The 17054-nt window shown below is 37.4% G+C and overlaps 4 protein-coding genes across 5 annotated transcripts in view; 2 read left to right on the forward strand and 2 right to left on the reverse strand.

The window, feature by feature from the left end:
* The window catches only part of LOC104778529 (equilibrative nucleotide transporter 8-like), a 3110-nt gene extending 2565 nt beyond the window's left edge, over window positions 1-545 (reverse strand). Inside the window, exon 1 of the mRNA XM_010502985.1 lies at window positions 7-545. Within this exon, the coding sequence (XP_010501287.1) occupies window positions 7-303 (297 nt within the window). The 5' untranslated portion in view covers window positions 304-545. The remainder of the gene's footprint in view (window positions 1-6) is intronic.
* LOC104759969 (probable beta-D-xylosidase 2) lies at window positions 1935-7151 on the forward strand. Of its 2 annotated transcripts, XM_019242785.1 has the most exons (6): window positions 1935-2658; window positions 3404-3682; window positions 3762-3931; window positions 4031-4128; window positions 4276-4957; window positions 6243-7151. In XM_019242785.1, the coding sequence occupies exons 1-6, from the start codon at window positions 2251-2253 to the stop codon at window positions 6913-6915; spliced, it is 2310 nt and encodes a 769-aa protein (XP_019098330.1). In that variant the 5' UTR covers window positions 1935-2250; the 3' UTR covers window positions 6916-7151. The 2 variants fall into 2 exon arrangements, with proteins under 2 accessions (XP_019098330.1, XP_010481135.1); XM_010482833.1 differs by lacking the exon at window positions 4276-4957 and having other exon boundaries at window positions 5561-7151.
* Window positions 7835-10042, forward strand: LOC104759976. Its single transcript, XM_010482837.2, has 3 exons — window positions 7835-8208; window positions 8314-8702; window positions 8791-10042. The coding sequence occupies exons 1-3, from the start codon at window positions 8173-8175 to the stop codon at window positions 9911-9913; spliced, it is 1548 nt and encodes a 515-aa protein (XP_010481139.1). The 5' UTR covers window positions 7835-8172; the 3' UTR covers window positions 9914-10042.
* On the reverse strand, window positions 11887-14821 carry LOC104759980. Its single transcript, XM_010482842.2, has 5 exons — window positions 13913-14821; window positions 13320-13811; window positions 13166-13225; window positions 12660-13076; window positions 11887-12581 (listed from the first exon to the last, which is right to left on the reverse strand). Exons 1-5 carry the CDS (start codon window positions 14555-14557, stop codon window positions 12006-12008), a joined length of 2190 nt encoding a protein of 729 aa, XP_010481144.1. The 5' UTR covers window positions 14558-14821; the 3' UTR covers window positions 11887-12005.

A 17054-nucleotide genomic window follows, 5' to 3' on the forward strand; every position in this document is an offset into this window, starting at 1 on the left:
CATGGAGATGATGAACATGAAAAACCCCAAGTTCATCCTCACTCTAAAGCTCAACCTTGTGTTCCAAGTCATCATCAAAACCAGAACAAGGACCGAGCAACTCATGTATGCCACGGTGAAAGTCTTCTCTACATGCTTGTCAGGATACAAGTAGCCAAAGTAATCAACGGCTGTGATCAAAGCGTTCCATGGTATTAAACTACCAGCACCCAACAAGAAATGGATCACGTAAGCAACTCTGTAAGCGTCTCTTGTCTCAACTTCATGAACAGTCACTTTCTCATGAATCATTGCAATTCTCATTTCTCTCTTGATCTCGCTACTTTGAGTTCTTGAAAGCTCTTTGATGTTGATTTCATTATAAAGCAAAGGTGATAGGGATTTGATTAGATGGGTTGTGAGGTTTGGTGGTAGCAAGACCAACACGAGTCACATCTTAACATAATTATTCGGGATTACGATTCTTTGATATAGCTCTAGAGATCAGAGCTAGTACAGAGAAACAAGAGACTATATGGTTTTTGGTGGGACACTGAAAACAGATGGGTTAGAATTAAAGTTTACTACTTTGTGCATGACATTGGTCGGGACTCGTCTTTTCGTACCCTTAATATTCCATTTAGTGACTACTTTCACATCTTCTTATGATCAATGATGCTTTTCCTTCCATTTTTTCTTTCCCCTAAAAACCTATAAATTATATATAGTGCTAATTAAGTTATAGTACGGGGGATTTTGTTCTTAATTTTACAAGTAATAAGAAAAATGTCTTCGAAGTCTTACTGCTGATTAGGTGTTTCCCAAGGCTCTCGAAATAACCAATGGGTTTATTACTTTAGTATAATAAGTTTCATAATGAACACCGAAGATATGAACCAATGGGGTGTGAGATTTGAAACACTAAAGTAACAAGAGCACAAGTTGATGTCTGTTCCAGACACGCATGCCCATACTCATATTCCACAATTTATTACTTTGCATTCTTCTTCGTGACCTCTTTCTTAGTCGCTCGAATTTATTTTTTTTAAATTATCTTTTCCTATTCTCACGGTTTTTACCCTGCCTATCGATTTCCACGGTTTCGTTTTTAAAAATTTTGGTCGTCTTTTAACATATTTCTATCATTTAAAATATACTTTCCCATCCCATGACGGTACATTATCTATTTTTTTTACTAATCACTAGTTCACTACCATAATATATATAACATGGTAATACTACTGATACATACCATATAAAATGGATTAACACACCTAGCTATAAGGTAAATCCAAATTAAACTACGGTTAAAACCAAATTTACTTATTAATGCTTACTCGAGTAACTAAACATATACTATTGACTAAAACATTAATACTCAACCAGAAAAAGATTCGATCTACATTCTATATAAAATGACTACCCACAAAATTTGTTCCACATCCCTTTACTCTGCCCAAACAATACGATATAGTACAAAGTATTACTCGCATATAAAATATTCGGATATCTATATCTATGTAAGAAATAATTCGTGGAATTCCATTTCACCGGCCACATGTAAAAGGGCAAAAAAAAAAAAAGTGAAGAAAATAAAAAGATCGTTAGGGAATTTAGAATGGTGACATCTCGTACAAGCCAAGTTAATTCGTTTACCTGCAAGTGGGAGTCATTGCACAAAACAAAAAAAAAAGATTGCTTCAGATATAAATCAACATTTTTTTTCTTTTGTTACGAGAAAAACCAACATTTAAATACGAAGTTATGTTAATTACAATTAATACTATGATTACAGTAATAAAATCTGAATTGAGAATCAAATCAATTTAACTGCACACAAAATTAAAAAAAAATCTGAAAGGAATCGGGACCCACACTATGACAACTGTCTTCCAACACTTTCTAACCATTACATATCCAAAATGGCAGGTTATTCACTCATCAAACATATCTCTCAACTTGTCTTCCCCCCCCCCCCCCATAATTAAATGTAAAATTCTATTTTTAAAAATAAATAAATATAATATGAAACCTTTTCTTTAGATCTAGATATGTTTGGTTTCGAAATCATAAGTATTTTATTTATAATTTATAATAATGATTTTTCCTTGGTAGCGTAAAAAAAATCACGAAGAAAGAGCTACTCATTATCATTATCATACTATTTATCATTGCCTCTCTATATATAAACGGAACACACAAGCTTCACTCTCACAAATCCTTTTCATCACATTTTCATTTTCCTCTCAAAACTATTCGGGAAGAGGAGAAATGATTATCCACAAAATGGCGTTCTTGGCCGCTGCAGTTCTCATGTTCTTGATATGCAGCAGCAGCGTTTGCGTCCACAGCCGCGAAACGTTTGCTTGCGATACGAAAGACGCAGCAACAGCTACACTGAGGTTCTGCCAGCTATCAGTTGCGATACAGGAGAGAGTAAAAGATTTGATCGGACGGCTGACGCTGGCCGAGAAAGTGAGCTTGCTAGGGAACACTGCGGCGGCGATTCCACGGCTAGGAATCAAAGGTTACGAGTGGTGGTCGGAGGCTTTACACGGCGTTTCAAATGTAGGTCCCGGTACTAAGTTCGGTGGGGTATACCCAGCAGCCACCAGTTTCCCTCAAGTCATCACCACCGTTGCTTCTTTCAATGCCTCCTTGTGGGAATCTATCGGACGGGTCAGCTTTTTTTCCCCCCTCCCTCTCTCTCTTAAGTTTTATCCATTAAATTAAAAACACCCAAATTTTAACCTTTTATTTTTCTCGATCTAACTACTAAAATGACGTAAGTAATAATGTTATATACGGTTCATATTAGAATAGCTGGATGTATTCAATTATTTATATATGGTGCGATTTATATGTGAAGTATTTTCGGTGGACCTAAATATTACTAAAATTTTGGTTATTTGGTAAACTGTATCTTGTGTATAGTGATATTTTTGACATTTTCTCGTGTTCTCATTTGTCCGGTACTTCATGCAAAAATAACGTACGCACGAATCTCTTATTATTATTATTATTATTATTATTATTATTATTATTATTATTATTATTATTATTATTATTATTATTATTATCCTACCGCTATTTAAAGTTGCTTTAACAATAAAATAAAAAAAAATTAAGATTATTTAAAGTAACTTGCGTTGAGGTATTTTTCTTCTTTTGGTTTTGTTGTTTTTATGCATCTGATTCTAATTAATCACTAGGATACTATATAGAAACAAAAATAGTAACACATTATTTCTAATCAAGAAAAATGAAATTATCGTCCGGTTTTTTCGCTAAAAACGAGGCATCAAGTTGCATAGAGTGTTCTCATCAACTTGCAACATGAGTCAGAGCGCATTTTATCATTATTAATAAATACGCGGACGACTCTAAATTACGCCCCCTGTGGGATGATGATGATGATGCGCAGGTTGTGTCGAATGAGGCCAGGGCCATGTATAACGGTGGTGTTGGTGGGCTTACTTATTGGAGCCCAAACGTTAACATATTGCGGGATCCACGTTGGGGACGTGGACAGGAAACTCCCGGTGAAGATCCAGTCGTTGCCGGTAAATACGCTGCGAGCTACGTCAGAGGTTTACAGGGTAACGACCGTAGCCGGTTAAAAGTCGCTGCTTGTTGCAAACATTTCACCGCTTACGATCTTGATAACTGGAACGGCGTCGATAGATTCCATTTCAACGCTAAGGTTAGTTTTTTTTTTGTTTTTTCCATTTTGTCTCGCTTCAATTTATTTATTTGTTCTCACCTGTTTGGGTTTTCGATAGGTAAGTAAGCAAGACATAGAGGACACGTTCGACGTACCGTTCCGTATGTGTGTGAAAGAAGGTAACGTTGCGAGCATTATGTGTTCTTACAATCAAGTAAACGGAGTTCCCACATGTGCTGATCCTAATCTGCTAAAAAAGACCATACGCAACCAATGGGGTCTTAACGGGTAAGATCACGCCACGTCAGCTAAAAACTTTCCTACTAATGGTCAAACTTTCCTTAGAAGATCGTTTGACCAATTTATTTCAATTATTGTTTGCTACAGATACATCGTGTCAGATTGTGACTCTGTTGGTGTTCTATACGACACACAACATTACACTGGTACTCCTGAAGAAGCTGCCGCTAAATCCATCAAAGCTGGTATTTTTTAATTGTTGCATTTAAGTATATATGACTACTGTTACATTTTTAGATAAATATTTAGATAAACATAGTGTTAATTGCAAAATTATTTAACAAACAACAAAAGTGAATATCTTAATTAACTAATCTTGTGTATATTTGTAGGCTTAGATTTGGATTGTGGACCGTTTCTAGGAGCCCATACAATCGATGCGGTGAAGAAAAACTTGTTGCGTGAGTCAGACGTCGACAATGCTTTAGTCAACACCCTAACAGTCCAAATGAGACTAGGCATGTTCGACGGCGATATTATGGGTCAACCATACGGGCACCTTGGACCAGCACACGTGTGTACACCGGTTCACAAGGGACTAGCTCTTGAAGCAGCTCATCAAGGTATCGTCCTACTCAAGAATCGCGGCTCGTCTCTACCTCTCTCGCAGCACCGCCACCGAACCGTCGCCGTAATCGGACCTAATTCCGACGCTACTGTCACAATGATTGGTAATTACGCAGGGATTGCTTGTGGATATACCAGTCCGGTTCAAGGAATAACCGGTTATGCAAGGACGATTCACCAAAAAGGTTGTGCGGATGTACATTGCATGGACGATAGATTGTTCAATGCCGCAGATGAAGCAGCTCGTGGAGCTGATGCGACGGTTCTTGTGATGGGTTTGGATCAGTCTATTGAAGCTGAGTTTAAGGACAGAAACAGTTTGCTTTTGCCCGGGAAACAACGAGAGCTTATCTCTAGAGTTGCAAAAGCCTCGAAAGGCCCAGTTACACTAGTATTGATGTCTGGTGGGCCTATCGATATAACTTTCGCAGAAAAGGATCGGAGGATTTCAGCTATTGTTTGGGCCGGGTANGTTTTTTCCATTTTGTCTCGCTTCAATTTATTTATTTGTTCTCACCTGTTTGGGTTTTCGATAGGTAAGTAAGCAAGACATAGAGGACACGTTCGACGTACCGTTCCGTATGTGTGTGAAAGAAGGTAACGTTGCGAGCATTATGTGTTCTTACAATCAAGTAAACGGAGTTCCCACATGTGCTGATCCTAATCTGCTAAAAAAGACCATACGCAACCAATGGGGTCTTAACGGGTAAGATCACGCCACGTCAGCTAAAAACTTTCCTACTAATGGTCAAACTTTCCTTAGAAGATCGTTTGACCAATTTATTTCAATTATTGTTTGCTACAGATACATCGTGTCAGATTGTGACTCTGTTGGTGTTCTATACGACACACAACATTACACTGGTACTCCTGAAGAAGCTGCCGCTAAATCCATCAAAGCTGGTATTTTTTAATTGTTGCATTTAAGTATATATGACTACTGTTACATTTTTAGATAAATATTTAGATAAACATAGTGTTAATTGCAAAATTATTTAACAAACAACAAAAGTGAATATCTTAATTAACTAATCTTGTGTATATTTGTAGGCTTAGATTTGGATTGTGGACCGTTTCTAGGAGCCCATACAATCGATGCGGTGAAGAAAAACTTGTTGCGTGAGTCAGACGTCGACAATGCTTTAGTCAACACCCTAACAGTCCAAATGAGACTAGGCATGTTCGACGGCGATATTATGGGTCAACCATACGGGCACCTTGGACCAGCACACGTGTGTACACCGGTTCACAAGGGACTAGCTCTTGAAGCAGCTCATCAAGGTATCGTCCTACTCAAGAATCGCGGCTCGTCTCTACCTCTCTCGCAGCACCGCCACCGAACCGTCGCCGTAATCGGACCTAATTCCGACGCTACTGTCACAATGATTGGTAATTACGCAGGGATTGCTTGTGGATATACCAGTCCGGTTCAAGGAATAACCGGTTATGCAAGGACGATTCACCAAAAAGGTTGTGCGGATGTACATTGCATGGACGATAGATTGTTCAATGCCGCAGATGAAGCAGCTCGTGGAGCTGATGCGACGGTTCTTGTGATGGGTTTGGATCAGTCTATTGAAGCTGAGTTTAAGGACAGAAACAGTTTGCTTTTGCCCGGGAAACAACGAGAGCTTATCTCTAGAGTTGCAAAAGCCTCGAAAGGCCCAGTTACACTAGTATTGATGTCTGGTGGGCCTATCGATATAACTTTCGCAGAAAAGGATCGGAGGATTTCAGCTATTGTTTGGGCCGGGTATCCGGGTCAGGAAGGAGGAACCGCAATCGCCGATATTTTATTCGGCAGTGCTAATCCCGGAGGGAAGCTTCCGATGACGTGGTACCCGCAAGATTATTTAACGAATTTACCGATGACGGAGATGTCGATGCGACCGGTCCACTCAAAGCGGATTCCGGGTCGGACTTATCGGTTTTACGACGGCCCGGTTGTTTACCCGTTCGGACACGGTTTGAGTTACACGCGCTTTACTCACAGCATAGCGGACGCGCCTAAAGTGATTGCTATAGCTGTTCGCGGTAGAAACAGCACCGTTTCAGGGAAGTCAGTCCGTGTCACGCACGCTAGGTGCGACCGTCTCTCTCTCGGAGTCCACGTGGATGTTACAAACGTTGGGTCGAGAGATGGGACGCACACCATGCTTGTGTTCTCGGCTCCGCCAGGTGGAGAGTGGGCTCCGAAGAAACAGCTGGTTGCTTTCGAGAGGGTGCACGTGGCGGTTGGGGAGAAGAAGCGTGTGCAAGTGAATATACACGTGTGTAAGTATTTAAGTGTTGTGGACCGAGCCGGGAACCGAAGGATTCCGATCGGTGATCATGGGATTCATATTGGAGATGAGAGGCATACGGTGTCGCTTCAAGCTTCTACTCTTGGAGTCATCAAGTCTTGACTCTGTTTTTTTTTCTTCTCTTTTATTGTTGTTACCAAAATAGTATTTTTAAGAGATCTGCATGTATGTTTCTAAAGAAACAAATTGGATTGTTGTAACACGTCGATAGATGTGAGGGGGGTAGTCTGTGAGGTAAAAGAATATAAGAAATCTGGTGCTTATGATTCAAAAAATGTATTTGAAATTGAATTGTATGGCTGCTGATATTTTTAAAAATAAAGATTGTTTTTCTAATTTAGTGGGAGAGTTACTTAATTTTTCGCACATTGAAAATTTAAAGCACAAAAACAACTAGTTTATGGAATATGTGTAACATAGTGAAAACAAATGTAATATGTGGAACTTGGTGAAAATAATATATTCTCTAATTTTGCTATCTATATGTCCCTATATAACTTTTTACTGATTACTCTATTTGAACACATAATGTGCATGCATGCTATGTAATGTATGTTTGTACACATAAATAATCAACTAAGAATTATGTTTCTTCTTCTAAAACAAAACAAAAAAAAATGAATACTGAGATCTATGTAGCGCAGATTCTGTAAAATACACAACTACACAAGTATGAAGATACCTTTTGCTACTTAAGTCTAAAGATAGCCAATTAATCTTCTTGGAGTATGATGAAAGAAAACTAAAACATATGAATAAAAATACACATGTGGCTTGTGTTTTTGTCAACATACACATGTGCATTCATTGAGAGACATTTGGTAAATCCAAAAGCAAAGTGCATTAGTTTAAAGAGTTTTTAACAAAACAATCAAACAAAAAACAAGCAACGCTAGCTACTCTACGACGTGGCAATAAAGAGAAAAAATAGTAGAAAACGTAAGTCTTTTGGCTTTCGAGACACAAGACTTTCGTTTTATAATTTCTCCTTTACATAATAACGTTACGATACTGTCAGAGTGTCAGATTTGTCAAAATCCTTCTTCGTTTCTTCCAGACGTAAGTTGATTTTTGCAAACACTCTAATGGTCAATACATTGTCCACATTCCACAGAAGTCAGATTGAGGTATGAACCTTTTAGGGGGTAAATAGGTCATACCAGCTTTCTTTTTCATTTTCCACTGTTCTCTCGTATTTAAGACTACTTGACTTCACATGATTTTCAACTCTCTCACTCTCGTCTTTACAGTTTCCACCTGTATCTCTCACTTTTTAATTCACGAAAAACAGAGATTTCGTCTTCTCATTACCTTTTTTTTTCTTTTTCTGACGAACTCGAGAACCACGAAACTGCTATAATGGCGATTCATCCTTGGTGGATGCGTAACAGAAAGGTAATATACTCTTTATGTTTTTTTATTTTTTTTTCTCAAAATATGTATCTATCTTCATTGTGTACGCGAAACTGTATCTGTTTCTAAATGTTTTTTTTTTTTCAGAAAGTGGACAAGTACATGAAGGAAGCGAAGAGCTTATTAACGAGCCAGGATCCAAACGACATCCTATCAGCTCTAAGCCTCTTAAACTCAACGTTTTCTCTCTCTCCTCGCCACGAACTCGCTCTGGAACTCAAAGCTAGATCGCTTCTTTACCTTCGTCGTTTCAAAGACGTCGCTGATTTGCTTCACGATTACATCCCCAGTCTTAGAATCGATGGCGAAGATTCTAGCAGCAGCGTCGTCGTCGATTCATCGGAGCTCTCTTCTCTCAGGCTTCTACTTCCGAGTCATCATGACTCGTCGTCGTTTAAGTGTTTCTCTTATTACTACTTGAAGAAGAAAGTCATGGCAGGGTTAAGTAATAATCCCGACGAACAAGGGCAATGGAGGTATTTCACGTTTTTTTCCTATTATTCTGACCCAGATATGATTTAACCGGACCCGGACTGAATCGGATCTTCTCTTCTCTGTTGGCAGATACGTGGTTTTGGGCCAAGCTTGTTACCACCTAGGTCTAATGGAAGACGCGATGATCCTACTCCAAAACGGTAAACGCCTTGCCACGGCGGAGCTCCGCCGAGAAAGCATCAGCTGGTCCGACGATAGCTTCGTCCTTTTCACCATCGGATCTCAGCCGCAACCAATTACAGAATCCGATATCGTATCGCAAAAGCTCTCCCAAACCAAACTCCTCCTCCGTCGTCGCACGGCGGCTCTCGCTGCGTTCGACGCCGGTCTCTACCCTGAATCCATCCGCCATTATTCTAAGATCGTTGACAGCCGTCGCGGCGCGCCGCAGAGCTTCATCGCCGATTGCTTAATCCGTCGTTCCTCAGCCTATAAATTCGCCGACCGAATCGCAGATTCCATTGCCGATTGCAATATAACACTAGCCTTAAATCCGTCGTGCCTCGAAGCCTTAGAAACCAGAGCCGATTTGTTCCGATCAGTACGCTGTTTCTCCGACTCGCTTCACGATCTTGAACATCTGAAACTTCTCTACAATTCAAATTTACGCGACCGGTCAACAACCGGCCCGGTTTGGAGACGGCACAATTTCCGGTACAGAGAAATCCCGGGGAAATTATGTGAATTGACCTCTAAAATCAAACAAATGAAGGAGAAAATAATTACAAACGGAGAAATCGGTAATGTGGATTATTACTTTTTGATGGGAATCAAACGTGGGTGCTCGAAATCTGAGCTGAACCGGGCGTATTTGTTGATGAACCTAAGACATAAACCGGAGAGAACAGTAGCCTTCATAGACAGGTTTGATTTAACCGATGAGGAAGAATTAGCTTCGGTTAAGAACCGAGCTAGAATGTCAACTTTGTTACTCTACAGATTGATCCAGAAGGGATTCCACGCCGTAATGAGTGACATTTCGATGGTAGAAGCGGTGGCGGTCGAAGAGATTGCAATAAAAAATCAACCGGTTGAAACGTCTACAGATGATGATAACAAAGCAGCGGCAATGGAGGTTGGGAGGAAGCGTAGCAACAACTTAAACGTGGTTAAAGGAGTGTTTTGTAGAGATATGGCGGCGGTTGGGAGTTTGATTGTCCGTGCCGGTTTAAGACAACCAATTTCGGTTTAGGTATATGTCATAGGATTTTAGAGATTTGTCTCTCTCTTTTTTTTTTTTCTTCCTAACGTAAAAGAGTTAAGTTTACTTTTGACGCTGGACAATAACAATAAACTTTTTCTCTCTGTGAGATTTTGATCATATTTTAGTGAGAGTGACATTAAAATTGTTAAATTCGTTTTTATGAGCGTATCGAGTAAATTATTGAATGTCTAGCGGAGTATCCGACTCATTAACTATGACAAAACCGAGACAAAATTTGCCATCGTCGAAAGCGTATATGACTTGATTAATCATAACTCGTTTTTTCTCAAAACGAAATTACCATTACTTCAAGACCTCGATTTTGTTAGCAAAAATTACAAAAGAGGTCGTAAGTTGAAACTACCCAAGTAAAAAAGTCAACATTTAGATTTCACCTAATTTGGTGGTTAGAAAAAAGTCAAAACTACCGTAACTATCTTTTTCAGGTGCAATAAGGAAAAAACTTTAATCGAAGACACTCAATAGTCAGTATGAAAACTGGCAAAAGTAAAGGAAGAATCTTGTTCGATACTTCGATATCTATTTTTTTTTTTTTTTTCAAATATGACGACATTACAAAAGGTACACTGTATCATCATTCATCAATATATTCAAATAAAGACAACCACGTTAATGAAGCTAACAGTTGCAGAAAGCCTCGCATAAAAAAAAAACATCAAAGCATTTATTCAGTTGCATATAATATAAGGGTCATACCACCAGATCAGAACAACCATTGTCCGATCACAATGAATAGGCATGTTACACAACTAAACTAAACTAATTAAGAATCAGGAAGAGAACGTACAATTAAGCTATTGATACCAGCTACATTTTCCCATTCGGATCTTTGAGGAAATTGTATAAAAGCTACCATCAAAAGAGAATGGGAAAACTTAACAAAAGATGCTCTTACGATCTGGAAGTGTATTGAAGTTCTGAATTGAGCTTTACTTTAGGTTATGAAGACTGGGTTGGAGAGATCATCTCTCATTGTGATAGGAGGAGGCAGTTGTTGATTGATGTTTTGGCCGGGGACAGCATTGATACAGTTTATTCGCAGAAACTTCAGAAGATAAGGTTGATTTGGTGGTTTAGACATAGTATTTTCTTTAGCTATTATTGTTAATATACCTCTGTTCTTAGCTGTTGGATTCGTTCTCTTTCGATTTTGATTTGTTACTTTTCTTCTAGTTATTAGTTGTTTTCGGGGATTTATCCTTTGTCCACCGGCTTAGACTCTCTCTTTTAGACTTTAGACTATGGGGATATCTCTATTTTCCGTCTGCTTATGTATTTCTCAATGTAAACTTTAAAAAAGTATCAATAATATCAGATGACAAAAGAAAAAAATAGATTTCACGTTTTATAACATGCGCGTTGGGTTATGAATCTTATGAGGCTCCAGCTAAAATGTATTCATGGTCGTATAGTTACGCTGCGTGTGATTGGTGGCAACGTGTCTTGTTCGATTGGATAAACATCAAACTCCTCCATTGGGCCACTTTCTTGACAACTCTCCCAACTAGTTTTCTCTTTTCGTAAAACATAATTAAAATAATTCATTTATTTGCTGTCAAAAAGAAACAATTTTGTTTCTTCAATTTTCCCACAAATCATGTCTAAGATTAGACAGCTTTACCACACCAAATATCTTCGTAATAGGAAAATAATTGATGTCGCATTGATAACAAGTCTTCAAATTACAAAATTAATTAGCATCGGTGGTTAAAAAGAAAACAAAATCTCAAGTATGAATGTGAATTATATAATTGTTGACTAAAAGAGTGTAACCAGATTTGGTACTTCCCACTTGTTTCACACATACTTTTTTTTTAAATTATATTACAGATATAAATATATATTGGTCCCTTTTGTTCCTTTTCCACAACCTTTTAACGTGAAACCAATGTATCTAACTGGAAAAAGCCTCCAATGGCCCCAACAAACAAACAAACAAGATATATATATATATATATATATTATGTATGAATAAAGAATGATCTAAACCGGTCAAACCAAAATTCGGTCTGAACCGGTATAAGCAAACGACCTTTTAAACCCGCCAAATCAAACTTTTTCAACGGAAACTAAAGACGTTGAAAGCTCCAAGGCACAACAACTTAACCGGAAACAACAGAACAACGATCAAAGGCATGTGTTGAGACGCCACAAGGCGGCTAAATCTCTGCAACGACTTTCTTCCTGTCTTCATCATCCCTGAGAAATCCTGACTGTTGACTTGTCCGTTACTGATCGCAATCCCTGAGCTCCCGCTTTCTCTAGCCACCAGAATCGGCCACCACAGACTCCGGCGATGCTCCCTCTTCTCCCTCCTTATCTGGTTCACTTCTTTCCTTATCACACTCCTAACCGATTTCAGATACGAGTTCATATCGTGGTCTCTTTGGATTGTTCCGCTGGAACCATAAGCTGATCTGTCGCTGAGAATGTCAAGAGGATGCGGCGTGTTCAAGAAAACTGTCTGCGCAGCTACCAACCGTTGCTTCTCCTCAGTGTCTTCATTATCAGGCGATTCATAATCACCAGTTAGAAGATATAAACCGTTTCCAGGAGGAAGAAGTTCGTGTCCTGGAGAGAATGTCTCATCCGGTTGAAGAATCAGAAGCTCTCCCATCGGAGAATACAACATACTCTGTAAAACAAAATGTCCTTTCAACTATAAGATTTCTGCCACATAGCTAGCTACATTAATCTATGATTGCTGTCGTACCTGTTTGTTAAGACAAGGATGGCTACGGAAGTTTCCATTAACAGCTTTGAGAAGCTCGGCGACATGGTACGGATAGTTACAAGAAAAAGCTCTCGGGACAATATCACGGTGCATTACAATAGCTTGAACATGGCTTTTAGGCAATCCGAGTTTTTTAAGAAGATGGTCACCTCCACATAGTACAAACGGCGCACCAAATGTTATAACCGGGAGTAAAGAAGAAGCAGGTACTTCACCTCGAACCAATAACATGAGGTTTAGTAACAGCGATAAGCTTCCGCCTAATGAATGTCCGGTGAAACGGAATTTAGCACTGCTCCCGTGGGTTTTAATATGTGCTTTAACTTCAGGTAGCATTTGTTCATACATTCCTTTTGCAGCTTCGTATATTCCTCTGTGAACAATCGCACCAAGTCCCTAATAGATAAAAAAAAACAGGTCCTTAAGTTCTCAATCCAACATTTTTGTTTCCAAGATTGTTGGGAGTGTTGAGGAAGTAAAATTACCTCGAATTCAATAGGCTCAAAGAGTAAGTTTGCTTGCCAAGAAGCTAGAGATTCAGATCCCTACAATCAATTTCATAATTCTCATCAACACATTAAGAGAAAGAAATCTCAAAAAATGAACCAGCGGTTATGAAGCTTTCCTTATTCTTCTTACCTGAATCACAACAAATCTAGTGTGACTCTGATCATCATCACATATAAACCAGTCACAAGGAGACGAAATAGTTGATTTCAAATCGTCTGCAACAGCTTGCTTCACCTCTTCCTCAGCAGCAACAACAGAAGTAACAGAATAAGCAACCTCTGATGATGACTCCATATTTGCCAACTTCTCATTGGGGTTGTCCGAATTCTCAGCTTTAGATGAAGAACTGAAAGGGAGTATGTTGTTGGTACGAGAGTGAAGGTAAGAAGCAGCTGATGCAACAATCTCATAAGCAGCAGAAGGACTAATCTTGCGACCTTTGTCCTTCTCTTCTTCTTCTTCAACTACTTCTTCTTCTTCAACTACTTCTTCTTCTACCTCCTCATTTGGCTTAGTCTCACATGAAACTTCACCATTCCCCACAAGTTTTAACGCGGATTCTGTTTTCTCAGCTGATGAAGTTACAAATCTCAGGCCGTAATATTTCGAAAGATTCGCATTCTGCGAAGAAAATGCCACAAATTAACCAAACTCAGAATGCAACATTGTCTCTTGTAAATTCTAATCCTTTTTTTGTTGTGAGAAGTATATAAAAACGATACCTTGATTTTAGAAATAGAATAAGCCAAGTTCCCTAAATAAGACATCTGGGCATAGAGTTTTGATTCGGGTAACGTAACCCTCCTAAGCAATTTGGAGAAGGATTCTCTATCAAGCTGAAACTTGTTTGCTTCGTTACCATCATCATCTTCCAAAACCGAACATACATCGCATACACCATCATCTTCAGATAATACGGCGTCGTCTGAATCAACAACCTCCTCGTCTTCGTCTTCAGCTTCATCTTCTTCGTCGTCATCATCCTCTCTATTATCTCTCCACATAGATTGTACATCCAAGATCTTCAAAACCCAGCTGCCATTTCGTCTCTCGGTCTCCCTGACATGATCCACCACCGCCACAGCCCTCTCCTCAGCGATAGGCTTCCTCGAATCGCCAGAATCAACCAAAACGGCGTCGTCCAAACACAACCCGCTTCGCCTCCTCGAAGCAATTCCTCCACCACCGCCGCGTGACCAGAAGGGCGTCAATGGGTACTTGAATGAGAAACCAAAAGGTCCTTTCTTTTGAGATGGTACCGTTGCGGTAGCTCGGACTTCAACAACTCCACCGCTTACTCCGTTTCCAACCGCCGTGATCGCTGGAATAACGCCGTGTAAGCCGCTGTTCAAACACAAACTGTCCATTGTGTCTCTTTTTTTTGGTTTAATTAAAACAAAAAAAGTTGTTCCTTTTTGCGTGTCTTATTCACAAGTTTAAACTAATTCACGATCTTAGAATTTTCTTTGGAATGTGATGAATTATAACCCACAGAAAGATTTAGAATTGAGAAATTTTTAGAAAGGTGAAGAAGAAAAGCAAATAAACAAATTGGTTTATCAGCCGAACAGATCGCCGAAGAAGAAACTTGTGTGAGAGATCTTTCTATGCTATATTTTCGTTTTTTCTATTTTTTCATAATTATATAGTAGCAAAAAGAAGACTTTTTTTTTTTTTTTTTTTTTAAATCTTTTGCTTTCTCCTTCCTTGATATTTGTTTTTGTTTTGTTTTTTTTTTTCTTTGCAGAAAAGAAAAACTCTGTCGCTCAAATCAGAAGAAAAAGAGTTTAGAGAAATTATTCAAAAAAAAATGAAAATCCTTGTGGGAATGTGGGAGCGGTGTCGTTTTAGGTGGAACATACATACGTGTTGCCCAATGTGGGACCTATTGAGAAAAATAGGTTTAGTCTTCTGAGGTACGTTCAGAAAGATTTTGCCGACTTGATTAAGGAGTTTCAAAGTTATTCGTTTTTATTTTATTTTATTGAAGTGCTACTAATAAATTTATTTATTGATAAATAAATATTTTACAACAAATGACAAAATACTTAATGCAAATATTTTTATTGAAAGAAACTATATAATATACGTGTAATCTTAACTTTTATTTGCATAATGTATTTTATTTATTCACTTTTAGTAGTTAAATTATTTATCATCAATGGCAGAAAATATTTTCAAGTTATAAAGTTCAATTTTAAAAAATATTTATAAATAAAAAGTTGTAAGTGGGGTTATTGGTTTGAGATTTGAATAGAATTTAAAGATTTTAAATGTTATGTAAAATCTATTGTTATTAAATCAAGATTTTGTTAAACTCTGTTAAAGTTTAGTGGAGATTATTAGTTTAAGATTTGAATAGAGTTTTAAAGATTTTAAATGTTATTAAGATTTGAATAGAGTTTTAAAGATTTTAAATGTTATGTAGAATCTATTGTTATTATATCAAGATTTTGTTAAACTCTGTTAATTTTTAATGTTATTAGTTTGTGATTTGTAAAAAGTTATTTAAAATCTTAACAAATATAGATTATTTGATTCAGACTTTTATAAAGTCATTAAAGATTTTGTATTATTCAATTAAAACAAAAGAATCTAGGATTCTTAATGAGTTCAATTATTATGTTATTGGTTCATGATTTTATATATTTTCTTTACAAAATAAAATCATAGAAATTATCATAAAACTACAGGAATTGTTTGGATGACTTTACAAGATTTTAGAAAACTAATCAACAAAACTTTCTAGCAATCTTTAATAATATTTCACTTATTTATTTTTAATGATTTTGTTGAACTCTTAAAAAAATTTCATAAATTAGAATTCAATATTAATATTAAGCACATTCAGAAGACTTTGCGGGCTTGATTAAAGAGTTTCCAAGCTATTCGTTTTTATTTTATTTTATTGAAGTGCTACTAATAAATTATTTTACAACAAATGACAAAATATTTACTACAAATACTTTTATTGAAAGAAACTATATAATATATGTGTAATCTTAAATTTTATTTGCAGAATATATTTTATTTATTCACTTTTAGCAGTTTAATTATTTACTATCAATGACAGAAAATATTTTCAAGTTATAAAGTTCAATTTTAAAAAAAAAATTATAAATAAAAAGTTGTAGATGAAAAGTTTCGTAGAATGTCCACGTGGGGACAAGACTGCCACGTCAGATGCTTAGCAAGAATGGATATGTAAGGTGGAAAAAACCCATGTGACGTGTTCCAACATTTTGGGCTCTCTATCTATCCAATGAGACACGTGGCGTAATCGGGATGCTCACGCGCCTTGTCTTTTACTGTTGTGTGCCTTGCATGTCTTGTTGGTTGCTTCTTCGCGAGCTTGCTTCCAAAAACTGAATGAAAGAAATCTCCAACTTCTTCTTTACACGAAACTTATTACTCTTTCTTCAGTTCTTCTTCTTTTATTTTTCTCCTTCTAATCAATAATGTTAAATTGTTAATATAGATTATATGGAAGCTTAACGAAAATTTTATAATATGGAAGCTTTCGAATATTATAGCTGGTTTATATGGTCAGCTCGTGTTTGGATCTGAGACCAAAGTTGTCTCAAAGAAGGAATGAACACAAGGCAATAGAGGTCAACGTGTTACGTTAATTTTACACACACGGCCCACGGCAAAGGTCGAAATTGATTTCTCCGTTGTCAATCTCAGGTCCTCTGTTACGAAATTTGTTTACAGTAATTGTCATATGTACGTTTATTCGTACTAATTCTCTGATATGGGATTAGCTGTAAGAGATGCAAATATATTTTTCGTGTAGATTGATACAAATCAGATTACAAACTCCTCCTTAACAAAAAAAAAAAAAAAAAAAAAAAAAAAAAAAAA

The sequence above is a fragment of the Camelina sativa genome, chromosome 3 (genome assembly GCF_000633955.1).
Source record: "Camelina sativa cultivar DH55 chromosome 3, Cs, whole genome shotgun sequence".
Taxonomy (NCBI): domain Eukaryota; kingdom Viridiplantae; phylum Streptophyta; class Magnoliopsida; order Brassicales; family Brassicaceae; genus Camelina; species Camelina sativa.